Genomic DNA, 14,653 nt, shown 5'->3' on the forward strand with positions numbered 1-14,653 from the left:
CTCCCTAGCAGGCTGGCCTCTCTAAGCCTGAAGTTTCCCTAGCTACATGAGAGTAGGCATGAGATCATATGCTCAAAAGTTTCAGCGGTAGCATATGATTTAAAATGAGAAGGGGGTGAGGGAAGAACAATAAGGACTCAGTCAAATCTGAAAACTCATCTCACAGGAGTCAAAATTCAGCTTTCTGTTACTGTTCTAAGACTGTGCCTATTCCGCTAGTTTTCTGCAGTTTGTGACTTCTGGAGATAAAACCTAAAAGTCTGTTTAGTTGACTCTGTGACAATAGTTATTACAAGATCGAGTACTTTACTAGCATTTTGTAATAAATGGAAGGGATATTTATAAGAGACTGTGAAATCCCCATTGCTCCTATGCTTATATTTTGAAGTCTTCACAAGGCAAAAACACATCCCTACGGTTTAATCAGAATCTAATCAGGAAATTATGAGGTAAATTCAGATTATGGGACATTCTACAAGACAAATAACCTGGTCTCCTTAAAAACATCAATGTCATAAAAGACAAAAGGTAGGAGACCCGTACAGATTAAAGGAGACAAGAGTTATGACAACCAAATAGAAGATCTGGACTGGACCCCGGATAAAAAGGGGACAAGAGGAAAAATAACTGCATATGTACTATATATTAGATAATAATATGGCATTCATGTTATTGCAACTTACTGTCAAATGATTTGGGGAAAAAATGGAAGCTATATATTTTCTAAAGCAAATGTCACAAAATTAAATTCTGTTAATTGCTGAATTTAGATGAAACGAATGACTTCATTTTACTAGTCTTTTAAATTTTTGTAGTTTCAAATTTTTTTCAGAAAAGGCAAAGAACAAATTGCCATTAAAAACCCAGAAAGAGGAGTTCCCGTCGTGGCCCAGTGGTTAACGAATTCGACTAGGAACCATGAGGTTGAGGGTTCAGTCCCTGCCCTTGCTCAGTGGGTTAACGATCCGGCGTTGCCGTGAGCTGTGGTGTAGGTTGCAGACGCGGCTCGGATCCCGCGTTGCTGTGGCTCTGGCGTAGGCTGGTGGCTACAGCTCCAATTCGACCCCTAGCCTGGGAACCTCCATATGCCACGGGAGCGGCCCAAGAAATAGCAAAAAGACAAAACAAAAACAAAAACAAAAACCCAGAAAGAGGAGTTCCCATTGTGATTCAGCAGAAATGAACCTAACCAGAATCCATGAAGATGCAGGTTTGATCCCTGACCCCACTCAGTGGGTTGGGGATCTGGCACTGCCACAAGCTGTGGTGTAGGTCTTAGACATAGCTCAGATCCAGCATTGCTGTGGCTGTGGTGCAGGCCAACAGCTGTAGCTCTGATTCGACCCCTAGCCTAGGAATCGCCATATGCCACAGGTGTGGCCCTAAAAAAAAAAAAAAAAAGAGTGCTTTAAGTGGTGTTATTTGTTATCACATCATGCAGCAAATAATCTTTGACTCTTTAGTGATGCTATGAATGATCAGGTTTCAGGTGTTAGTCTGACTATTCCCTCATGAAGTACTTCATTAGCTTTTACCCAAAGGCCTTAATGGTCATTAACGGTTATTGCCCAGATTTACTATTACAGTGAGGTTACAAAGTGTGAGGATTATAAGTTATTCATTCCCTCATTCGTTAAATTTTTTTTTTTTTTTTTTTTTTTTAGGGCCGCAGATGCAGCATATGGAGGGTCCTAGGCTAGGGGTCAAACTGGAGCTATAGCTGTTGGCCTATACCACAGCTGCAGCAATGCTAGATCCTTAACCCACTGAGTGGGGCCAGGGATTGAATCCGCATCCTCATGGATACTAGTTGGGTTCATTTTCCGCTGAACTCCCCTATAACGTTCTCTCGCCAAAATAAAACATTACAAGCAAAAGCTAAGATTCAATTCAGTTGATAATACTTAATGAAGTTTACTCTGAAAAAAGAACAGAATGAATTTCTTTGCAGAATAGATATTGACTCTCAGACTTTGAAAAACTTAAGGTTCCCAAAGGAGAGAGTTCGGGGGGTGGGGGATGCACTGGGGTTGTGGGATGGAAATCCTATAAAATTGGATTGCGATGATCATTGTACAACTATAAATGTAATAAATTCACTGAGTAATAAAAAAAATACTTAATGAGGTTTACAGAAGATGAAGGTGAGAAAAGACTGTTTCAACAGTTGAAGTAGGGTGATGAATACCTTATTTCATTTTGTTTTCCATCTCCCTAATTATTAGCGAAGCTGAGCTTCCTTCAACTCTAATATTCCTCAATATTAGACATTTATATTTCTTTTTCTATGAATTGTTTGTTCATCTTTTGCATATTTTCATTGAAGAATATAATCTTTCATATTTATAAGACCTCTGTACAATCAATACCAAAGATATTTATGTTAAGCAATATTAAATCATTTTCCCTCTCCCACTGGCACCCATACCCTTTAAAAATAAAAGGCACAAATAGACAATTCAACAATAATAGTTGGAGACTTCAATACCCACTTCCAATAACAGAACAATTAAACAAAAGATCAACAAGGAAACACGCAAGATTTCAATTAACACTACACTAACTACGTGCAAACAGATATTTATTGAGCACTCCACCCAACTACAGCAAAGACACATTCTTCTCATGTGTACATGGAAAGACCATAATACAAGTCTAGGAGTTCCCGTCATGGGGCAGCAGAAACAAATCAGACTAGGAACCATGAGGTTGCAGGTCTGATCCCTGGCCTTGCTCAGTTGAGGATCTGGCGCTGCTGTGAGCTGTGGTGTAGGTCACAGACGTGGCTCGGATCTGGCATTGCTATGCCTCTGGTATAGGCCAAGAGCAGTAGCTCCGATCAGACCCCTAGCCTGGAAACCTCCATATGCTGAGGGTGCAGCTCTAAAAAGACAAAAGACCAAAAAAAAAAAAATAATAAAAAAATTTTTTTGTCATTTTAGCTACACACTCATGGCATATGGAAGTTCCCAGGCAAGGGGTTGAATAGTAGGCTAAAAAGCTTTTCCCCTAAGATCAGGAAGAAGAAAACGATGCTTACTTTCAGTTTTCTATTCCAGACAATAGTGGAAGTTCTACCCAGAGTAATCAGGGAAGAAAAATAAATAAAAGGCATCCAAACTGGAAAGGCAGGAGTAAAATTATTTTTTTGAGGATGCTGTGATCTTATAGATCTCAGTGAACCATGATGGCCAAAACAATCTTGAAAAAGAACAAAACTACAGTTCTCACACTTCCTGATTTCAAAACATATTACAAAGCTAATCAAAACAGTGTGGCATGGGCATAAAGACAGACATGCAGAGTACCATGTAATCCAGAAATAAACAGTTACATAATGGTCAAAGGTTTGCAATGAGGGTGCTAAGACCATTCAATAAAGAAAGGAAAACCTCTTAAACAAATGGTGTTGGGAAAGTTGAATATTCACATGCAAAAGAATGAAGTAGACCTTTTTACCTTACATCGTGTGCAAAAATTAACTCAAAATGGATGAAAGCCCTGTATATAAGAGCTACAACTATAAAACTCTTAGAAGATAATACAAGAGGAAAGCTTCAAGACACTGGACTTGAAAATGATTTCTTGGATATTAACACCAAAAGAAAAAGTAACAAAGAAAACAACAGATGAATTGGACTTGATCAAAATGAAAAACTTTGGTGCATCAAAAAACATTATCAATAAAGTAAAAATGCAACTGACAGGAGAAAACATTTTCAAGTCACATATCTGGTAAGAGATAATATCCAAAATATATTTTAGAAGTCCTACAACTCAAGGACAAAAAAAAATTTTTTTTAATGGGCAGCAGTAATGTGGCTCAGCAGTAATGAACCCAATTAGTATTTATGAGGACCCAAGTTCGATTCCTAGCCTCATTCAGTGGGTTAAGGATCCTGTGTTGCCATGAGCTGTGGCGTAGGTTGCACATGCGGCGCAGATCCTGAGTTGCTGTGGCGTAGGCCGGCAGTTGCAGTCCCATTCGACCCCCAGCCTGCGAACTTCCACATGCTGCAGTTGCAGCCCTAAAAAGCAAAAAAGAAAAAGAGTGGGAAAGGATGCTCAAATATCCTAACATGCAAGAGCTACAAAATCCTGCCTATACTAGGCCTAAGAACAATACAACAGCAGCAACAAATCTGAGCGTTGGGATAAAGGCTAATTTTAATGCTAGAAAGTTGACTAGAGATCTGCATAATGCTAAATATGAAATATAAATGTTTCTGCTATGAAAGTATGACGCATTCACTTTTATAAACTGCAACAGATCAGATGCTTACAAATGTTTATTTTTCCTGTTCTCCTGCTATAATTTAACAATTTGCCTGTGTCAGTGTCCCAGTACTATATTACTGAAATGATCATACTGATTCCTAACAGTGTTAAGAATTGAATGCTAATAAAAAAAATTTTCCCTAAAATGTTCCTAGGTCCTCTTTCGCTTTTTTTTTTACAAACAAAACATACCTAGGCATTTTAGATTTTTTTTTTTTTTTTTAGCAACAGAAGCTGTTCTTCAGTATTATTTCCATTTTTCCTGTATATTACATTTATTTATATCAAAATTAGCCTTTACAGGGGCCCCTCCTGAAACAGTCTGAGACATCAAATGTCGCCAGAATGGCATAGATCCTAAGAGGCCATACATCAGGAATCTTAACTGGTATCTAAGTACTGGACTTTTGGAGTCCATGAACATTCTGAAATACATAGTACGCTAAAATAAACTTAGTTGTGTTTTCTTTGCAGAAAAGCCTTAATTCTTGTCAGATTCTTAAAAGTAAATGACTCCAAAATGACTTTACCTGGTTATGGGAAATACACATTCAACGACAGTGCAAATAACTGTGACACAACATTTCAAGGTGTATGTACACACACAACAAGGAGAGACAATGGAAAGAGAAGACCATAAAATAACTTATTTCCTACACATATCTTCCTTTTCTAGAACACAATGACCTCTTCAAATAAATACTCCATTCCCTTCTACTATGGAGGTCAATACATCTATCTCTTCACCAAACAAGGCAGAAAAATGTTCTCAGCTGATTCCCTGTACATAGGCAGTCTTTCCCGTGATTATTAGTAGCATCTAAGAACTGAAACCATGAAAAACTAGACTCAAGCTATAAGGAAACTCCTACACCTTAAAATAAAGTCAAGTCATGGGAGCCAGAAAATTGTAGCACCTCGAAGCAACGGTAGAAAGAAACTGCAAACGGGAAAGTGGCATCATTTGGGCATATTTGGCATATGACATGAACATACATGATAGAAGGCATTCACTGATTTCCCAGCCAACACACATTTCAAAAAGCATCAGCGGCTGAAACCCGCTATCTGTCCGCGCTAGTCATCTCATTAAGTAAACTCATTGTTGTCATTTTATAAACACATAAATATAAGGAAACAGAGGGAAAAGAGAGCCTCAAAGAAAAATTTGTTTTAAAAATGCCCAGAAGAGTATCTGCGGGTAGATGCTTTTTCAAACCATGTGGTTCTAGTATTTCCAACATGTGCCAAGAGGAGGGCACCTGATCCAAGATGGGCGAATCAGGAGTCTCAGTCCAGTTATTGGGATTGGTCCAGGTCAAGCCAATCAGAATTCTATGCTGAGTTTTTCTTTTTTTTTTTCAAATGAGCTGAGGAAAGAGACTTTCCTCAGGGGTCTTGGAATTGTAAACATGCAGATCAGGTGCCCTCCTCTTGGAAGCCAGGATGTGGAGAGATCAGAACTCTTCTGCACTATTGGTGGGAATGTAAAATGGAATAGCATCTATGGAAAACAGCATGGCAATTCCTCAATAAATTAAAAATAGGGGGAGTTCCCATCTTGGCGCAGCAGAAACGAATCCGACTAGGAACCATGAGGTTGTAGGTTCAATCCCTGGCCTTGCTCAGTGGGTTAAGGATCCAGCATTGCCATGAGCTGTAGTGCAGGTTGCAGATGCAGCTCGGATCTGGCATTACTGTGGCTGTGGTGTAGGCCAGCAGCTGCAGCTCTGATTCAGTCCCTAGCCTGGGAACCTCCATAAGTTGTGGATGCGACCCGGAAAAAAAAAGAAAAAAAAAGAAGAAAACCCATTGTGAGTATTCATTGCAATTTATCACTACTGACTAGATAGCAGAGATCACCTTCAGAAACAAGGAAAAATTGGATAAACATCTACCTGTGCCCAAATTAGGATCTGGAAAGGAATCAGGGAATAAACTGTCTCAGGTTGAATAAACATCCATCAAAAATTTCTCCTCTACGTACATAAAATCGGCAACTTTAATTTTTAGATTGGGGTCCAATTCCTGTATAGATTAGTAATTGCATGCTTTTATCAGACAGGGATCACCTATACATTCTGACCAATCATTCATGCCAAAAATATTTGAGAAATAATAACAGCTAATATATTGAGGACTTACTAGGTGCCAGGTTGTAGTTACCTTCAAAAAATCCTGAGGTAAACACTCATACTAATTTGGAGAGATTATGTAACTTGCCCAAAGTTATGTAGGTAATAAAAGGTGGGAAGTGAGATTCCAATCATGCTCACCTAATTATTATGCTATAATGCTTCACCCTGCCAGGTTTCCTTTTTATACTATAAGTCAAGGAGAACCAATGAAAATATTTAAAGACAGTAGAAATGATCATATTTACATGTTATATCACACTAATCAACACTGTGGAGAGGAGGATCTGGCAGTTTGGTTTTGTTTAGTGAGCAAGATGATGACAAATCTACTTTTTATATAATCAAAATGAGGAATTTCTGCTGTGGCACAGTGGGTTAAGAATCCCACTGCAGAGGCTCGGGTACCTGCGGAGGCGAGGGTTCTGATCCCCACTCTGCACAGTGGGTTAACAATCAGCATTGCTGTAGCTATGGCATAGGTGGCAGCTGCAGCTGGAATCCAATCCCTAGCCCAGGAACTTCATGTGCCCCTGGTGTGACCATTAAAAAACAACAACAAAAAACCGAGAAAAACTAATTCTATAGAATTTCCCTCCACGTACCAAAAAAAAACCTCCCCACTTTCCAGAAGTCGTATCTTTGAAATAAGGAACCCCTAATGTTTTTTTGTTCCCCAAAAAATATGAAGTCACTTGGGAGTTCCCTGCTGGCCCAGGGTTAAGCATCTAGCATTGTCACTGCTGTGGATTCAATTTCTGGCCTGGAAACGTCGACAGGCCACTGGCAAAGCCGGAAAAAAAAGAAAAAAAGAAGTCCCTTGGGCAGGAGGGGGTCTTTAACATCATTTAGCATTTTTAAAAGCAAATTAAAATACATAAGCTAAACAATACATAAAATTTGAAGCCGATTGCACATAATTTTCCTAAAATTTCTATTTTTCCATAAAAAAGTCTCCCTGACATTAGTTTCTATTCACTGTAACGTTTTTATATTTCCTGTCCTTACCAGGCCAAAAAAAAAAAAAAAAATCTTTAAGAAACGACAGACTTATGCATATGCATACACCAAAGCGCCACTGACAAAGCCTGTTACGCCGAATCCAGGCCAATTAAACCAGTGCTTCGGAAGCATCTGAATCTCACGTGAAATTAGAAAAAAAGAGATTGGCCTCCCTCAACACGCTCCTCAGCCGAGCCCTGGGATCCTCAGCTTTCCTCTGAAATCCTGCTCACCAACTGCTTCTGCGACCGCCTAGGGAACCATGAAGGAACAGGAAGGCGCTGCCCAACTTCCCGGTCCAGGGCCCAAGGACGGTTCTAAAGGCTCTCTACCTATCTTCTAGGTAGGCTCAAGCCAGAAGTGCACCATGAAAATACTATCTACTGTCACACCTAGAGAGGATTCTAAAAGAATCAGATTACTTATATTCACGATCCCACGTCGTGTGTCTTTTGAAACAATAACTAAGTCGCCTAAATTTCTGTCTAACGATGAGCAGCGCTAAGAAAGCCTAGTAGTGTTGAAATCGGCTACCTGACTCGGGAAAAGGACAGGCTTTCCAAGAACCAGAGCTCCTGCCCAGAGCCGAGACAGGTCAGCGTCTCCTCACCTCCAGGGTACCCAGGCCCCCGCCCCGCCCCGCCCGAGGCGTCCCAGGACTCCGGCCGCCACCCCGCCCCACCTCCCCTGACTCTGGGCTTCGGGCTAAGCAATGCGGTGCGACTCCGTGCCCGCGCTCACCGTGCTGCCGCCAGGGGACCGCGCACCCGCGCGCTTCTCCGGCATGGCTCCCACCTCGGGCTCCGACGCCGCCGTCTTCTGTGGCTCGGGTGGCGGCTCCGCGTTCATGCCGCGTCCATGCCCCCGCCGGCTCGGGGCGCTTCGGGACTACGGAGACGCCGCAAAGGCGGCGGCGGGGCCCGCGTTCTCATGGGCACCGCGGCCCGCGGGTCTGACGGTGGCGCCAGTGGAGACGCCAAGGGCCGTAAGGGCTGCCGAGGTCGGAGCCTCAGAGGAGGAGAAGCGAGGAGGGCAGCTGCAGGGGCCAGTCGCCACAGCTCCCGCACCGAAAGCGATTCAGGGAGCTGCCAGGCGCGTCAGCGACCGCCCTGGGGAAGTCAGGAGGCCCCGCGCCGGCCCGGCCCCGCCCCCGCTTCCCTACTGGTTCGCTCCGGGGGAAGCGGCCCCGCCCGAGATCTCTGCTCCCGCCACAAGCTCACAGCCAGCGCCCAAAGCCTCCAGGAGCCCCCCTCCCACTTCAGGGCCCGCCTCCAGGTCTCCCGGGCCGCCTAGGCGTCGGGACTCCGCAGCGCGCCGGAAGTGCGTCACTGCCCAGGGCCCGCAATTGTATTTTCTTTTCGCTGGGACGGTACCGGGGCTGGCGAATTGGGAGCTTTGAATGCAGGGATTTCTTCTTGTAGAGATTGCATTTCTGATCTTGGTTTGGCCTAGAGATGGCACGTTCTGACAGAAAACAGAGCCCTCAGGGCTGGAATCCGGAATTAGGGAAGTGTCATATGCGCTGTACCTGACACTTTTTTTTTGGAATGTTCTGTTCCTCTTCCAAATCTAAACAGAAGCCGATGAAGAGCTTCACCTGGACTGTGGGATTCATGGGACGGACAGTCTTAGGAAACACAGAGATCCCTGTTCCACTCCAGAGCTGCTTGATGGTACGAACGCGGTGAATATGAACAAAAGTGTCAGATCTTGTTTGGCTAAGGTGCTGATGTACCCGAAATCAACTAACACTAATCATGGCTCCATAAAAAAAAGTCCGAAAAGGACTTTGTGGATACCGCAACCTATTCTGCAAATACTTCAAAAGTAAAGCAGCTTGGCTAAAGAGCTAATGTAACAGATACGACCTGCTCCGCAAATGTGGGGTACAAAAATGGTCAGAATGTTTTTTCCTCTTAGGTGTTTAAGCATTCAGTGCCTCCTTGAAAGAAGTAAAATACTTTGAAATTCTTAAGAACTTATGTCTTCCTCCTTTTTTTTTTTTTTTTTTTTTTTTTTTTTTTTTTTTTTGTCTTTTTGCCATTTCTAGGACCACTTCTGCAGCATATGGAGGTTCCTTCCCAGCTAGGGGTCTAATCGGAGCTGTGGCCGCCGGACTACACCAGAGCCACAGCAACGGGGATCCGAGCCATGTCTGTGACCTACACCACAGCTCACGGCAGCTCCGGATCCTTAACCCAGGGATCGAACCTGAAACCTCATGGTTCCTAGTCGGATTCATTAACCACTGAGATGTCTTCCTCTTTCTTAAAGAGACCCAAGTGGACTTAATTGGTGAAGGGAATGAGTCCAGTCATTTCACTATTGACTTGCATCTTATACTGTTATTGTTGCAAACAGGTCTTTACAAGCCTAAGGATTTATTTGCTTTCCTATAGTGTATCTATTGGCTTAGGTCCCTTCCATGCCTTGCGCTGGTATCAGGTAGCTCGGGGTGCAATAATGAAATAACATCGACTGGATGGCTTAAACAACAGAAATTTCTTACAGTTCTGGAGACTGGCAGTCTGAGCTCAGCATCAGCAGGTCAGATTCTGATGAGATCTTTCTTCCTAGCTTGCAGATGGCTGCCTCACTGTGTCCTCACATGAGCAAAAGAGCAAGCTCTCCTGACCTCATCTAAGCCTATTTACCTCCCAAAGGTCCCAGCTCCAAATTCCATTACATTGAGGGTTAGGGCTTCAACATACAGATTTTGGGAAGACAGTTAAGTCCACAGTTCTTGGTGTACTAAGTCACAGATTCATTGATGCTCACTGATTACACACTGCTTCCCAAAGCATACTGATGTATAAAAGCAACTTTTCCTGAAAACACAGACGTTCTTTTCTTGAGCTTAGGTAATCTACCTAGACTGCCCCTTCTATTAGGGACTTTACTGCTAGTTGTTCTTGACTGAAGACTTTTTAGTTGGCACTAAGAATCGATGGGATTTTAGAAGTCACCAGCCTTGAATTGACAGTGGGAAATTCCCCCAACAATACCTCAGGCCAGTTGTTCCCTACCCTTGTTCTTAAATATAGACAGAGAAGAGGATATGTTAAATTGAACCAATCTATTTATGGATAGCTGTCATATCTTGGAATTATGTCCTTTTATTTATTTATTTACTTATTTTGCTTTTTGGGCCACACCTGAAGCACATGGAAGTTCTCAGGCTAGGCATAAAATCCAAGCTACAGCTTCCGGCCTATACCACAGCCACAGCAACACAGGATCCAAGACACCTCTGCAACCTACAACAGCTCAGCAATGCCAGATCCTTTACCCACTAAGTGAGGCAGGGATCAAACCTGAATCCTTATGGATACTAGTCAGGTTCATAAACCGCTGAGCCACAGGGAGAACTCTGGAAGGATATCCTTTTATTAAGCCAAAACCCGCCTATTCCAGCCATGCTTTGATTCTGCCTTCTATACCTATATAAAAATGTCTTAATTCTGCTTTTTGAAATGCCAAGATGAACCTGTCCTCTTTCTTTTTTTTTTTTTTTTTTTTTTTTGTCTTTTTTGCTATTTCTTTGGGCCGCTCCCACGGCATATGGAGGTTCCCAGGCTAGGGGTCCAATCAAAGCCGTAGCCGCCAGCCTACGCCAGAGCCACAGCAACGCGGGATCCGAGCCGCATCTGCAACCCACACCACAGCTCACAGCAACGCCGGATCGTTAACCCACTGAGCAAGGGCAGGGACTGAACCCGCAACCTCATGGTTCCTAGTCGGATTCGTTAACCACTGCTCCACGACGGGAACTCCTGTCCTCTTTCTTGATTACCCTCCAAATACATACCAATTTATGAAAATCCCAATTAAAATGCATTGCCAAAAATATAACACTGTAAGTAGTATTTGATGATGGCACTGTGAGGCCTGGTTGCTTGATTTACAGAGTCATAAAAATAATTTTTAGAAGATGAATTGTCTGTTGCATATGTTGACAGTTATACCATAGGAACTAAAGAGACCCTTATTACCTTCTGCACTAATCAAGGTCAAAGACCTGGGATTCCACGTAATTTCATTCAACATCCTAGGCTCTAAAAATAATGGCTGAAAGATATATGTGTTATGGTATTTGGAAAACTGGATATCAATATGCAAACCATGAAATTGGACCCTTGTCTTACTCAATACATAAAAATTAATGCAAAGTGGATGAACATCTCAAACATAAGAGCTGCAACTGGGAGTTTCATTGTGGCACAGCGTAAACAAACCCAAATAGTACCCATGAGGTTTCAGGTTCAATCCCTGGCTGTGCTGAGTGGGTTAAGGATCAGGCATTGCCGTGGGCTGAGGTATAGGTCTCAGATGCGACTTGCATCTGGCGTTGCTGTGGCTGTGGACAGCAGCTGCAGTTTCAATTGGACCACTAGCCTGGGAACTTCCATATGCCACGGCCCTTAAAAAATAAAATAAAAAAGACCTGAAACTTTAAAACTTCTGAAAAAAAAGTAGAGGAAAAATCTGGGCAAATTTTTTTTTTTGATATGACACCAAAACTACAGGCCACAAAGCAAAATTAGACAAGTGGGATTGCATATAAAGCTTTTGCACAGCAAAGGAAATAATCAACAAAATGAAAAAGGAAACCTCTGAATGGGAAAAATATCTAAATTATATATCCAATAAGGGGTTAACATCCAAAATATATGTGGAACTTATGCAATTTAATAGCAAAAAAATAATAACCTGATTAAAACATGGGAAATCTGGAACCTAACCCTAACCCTAACCCTAATATATGGCATAAATGAAGCTTTCCACAGAAAAGAAACTCATGGACTGGGAGAACAGATTTGTGGTTGCAAAGGGAGAGGGGGAGGAAGTGGGATGGACTGGGAGACGGGTTAATAGATGCAGACTGTATTTGGAGTGAATAATTGATGAGATCCTGCTGTATAGCACAGGGAACTATATCTAGTCACTTATGATGGAAGACGATGGATGATCATGTGAGAAAAAGAATGTGTGTATATGTGTGACTCAGTCACTTTGCTGTACAGTAGAAATTGACAGAACACTGCAAACCAACTATAATGGGAAAAATAAAAATCATTTTTAAAAAATGGGCAAAAGACTTAAGTATACATTCTCAAAAGAAAACATTCAAATGACCAACAAGTATGTGAAAAGATGCTCAACTTCACTAATCATCAAGGAAATGCAAATCAAAACCACAATGAAGTATCACTTCAATACTGTTAGGATGGCTATTATAAAAAAGACCAAAAGAAGGAGTTCCCCAGTGGCTCAGCAGTTTAAGAATCCAGCATTGTCACTCGTTCAGGTCACTGCTGTGTCGTGGCTTCGATTCTGGCCAGGGAACTTGTGCATGCTGCGGGAATGGCCAGAAAAAAAAGAGAAAAGTCAAAAAAAAAAAAAAACCTCACAAACCCAAGTGTTGCAAAAATATGGATAAAACTTGTACACTGCTGGTGGGAATGTAAACTGGTACAGACAATGTAGAAAACAGAATAGAATTTCCCCTAAAAAATAAAAAACAGAACTGTCATATAATCTAGCAATGCCACTCCTGGGTATATATCTAAAAGAATCTCAAGAATCCATATATCTAGGAGTTCCTGTCGTGGCTCAGTGGTTAACGAATCTGACTAGGAACCAGAGGTTGTGGATTCAATCCCTGGCCTCACTCAGTGGGTTAAGGATCTGGCATTGCCGTGATCTGTGGTGTAGGTTGCAGACAAGGCTTGGATCTGGCGTTGCTGTAGCTGTGGTGTAGGCCGGCACCTACAGCTACAATTAGACCCCTAGCCTGGGAACCTCCATATGCCGTGGGTGTGGCCCTAGAAAAGGCAAAAAAAGACAAACAAGAAAAAAAGAATCTATATATCTAAAATCAGAATCTTAAAGAGATATCTGCACTTCCAAGTTTATTGCAGCAGTTTTCATAATAGGCAAGATATGGAAACAACCTGTATATTCATCTTCAGATAATTATTTTTAAAAATGTTTAAAGAAGAAAATATATATGCAATATTATTCATAATTTTAAAAGATGTAAATGTACTCACTTATGACAAGATGGATGAGCTTGGAGGACATTATGCTAAGTGAAATAAGCCAAGCACAGAAAGACAAGTACTGCACTTGTATGTCCTCTTCTATGTGGAATCCAAAATCACCAAACTCCTAGAAGCAGTGAATAGAATGGTGGTGTCCAGGGGCTTGGGGGAAGAGGATATTGGAGATATTTATCAGGAGTATAATGTTTCAGTTATGCAGGGTAAGTTCTGAAGACCTGATGTACAGCAGTGTGACTGTTATTATCAATACTGTATTGTGTTCTTGAATTTTGCTAAGAAGGTTGATCTTAAGTGTTCTCATCACAAAAAGAGAAAGAAAATGGTAACTGTGTAGGGAGATGGATATGTTAAATATCTTGCTTGGGATAAACATTTCATAATCTATATGAATATCGAAACATGAATTGAGGAAGTTCTCTTGTGGATCAGTAGGTTAAGGCTCTGATGTTACCCATGCAGCTATGGGTGAGGCTGAAATTGCAGCACGGTTTTGATTACTGGCCCAGGAACTTCCAGGTGCCATGAGTGCAGAAAAAAAAAAATCAGTAGAACAATGTTAATTTTTGTAATTTTTATTCATCAATTCTACTTCATTTGGAGTTTCTGCTGTGGTACAATGGGAGAGCTGTGTCTTGGGAGCCCTGAGGTGCAGGTTTGATTCACAGCCTGGCACAGGGTTAAGGATCTGGAGTTGTCACAGCTATGGCTTAGGTCACAACTGCAGCTTGGATCTGATCCCTGGCCTGGCCTGGGAACTCCATATGCCTCAGGGAATCCAAAAAAAAGAAAGAACTATACCTCAATAAAGCTGGAGAAAAAGTTAATAAAAAATAATAAAGTTTAATTAAAAAAAAAAAAGACTGAGTGTTCTCTTGTGGCGCAGCAGGTTAAGGATCCAGCATTGTCACTGCAGCAGCTTGGGTGGCTGCTATGAGACAGGTTCAGTCCTTGGCCCAGAAAAACTTCCACATGCCACGGATGCAGCCAAAAAAAAAACCACGAACAAACAAACAAACAAACAAACATATTTGTTAATTAATTAAAAAGTAAATTTAAAAAACTTTTTAAGACTCTTAAACACACTGTATGGTTTACTGAAGTGAAAGCATATAGATTGAAATCAGCAAAGATAAAAGGTGCATAGGGCAGAGTTCAGGAAAGACCGTGCACAAC

At 41.7% G+C, this 14,653-nt stretch overlaps 1 protein-coding gene across 1 annotated transcript in view; it reads right to left on the reverse strand.

The window, feature by feature from the left end:
• MFSD14B (major facilitator superfamily domain containing 14B) overlaps positions 1-8,491 on the reverse strand; it is a 54,039-nt gene extending 45,548 nt beyond the window's left edge. Inside the window, exon 1 of the mRNA NM_001243400.1 lies at positions 8,157-8,491. Within this exon, the coding sequence (NP_001230329.1) occupies positions 8,157-8,264 (108 nt within the window). The 5' untranslated portion in view covers positions 8,265-8,491. The remainder of the gene's footprint in view (positions 1-8,156) is intronic.

This window comes from Sus scrofa, chromosome 10 (genome assembly GCF_000003025.6).
Source record: "Sus scrofa isolate TJ Tabasco breed Duroc chromosome 10, Sscrofa11.1, whole genome shotgun sequence".
NCBI classification, from domain to species: Eukaryota; Metazoa; Chordata; class Mammalia; order Artiodactyla; family Suidae; genus Sus; species Sus scrofa.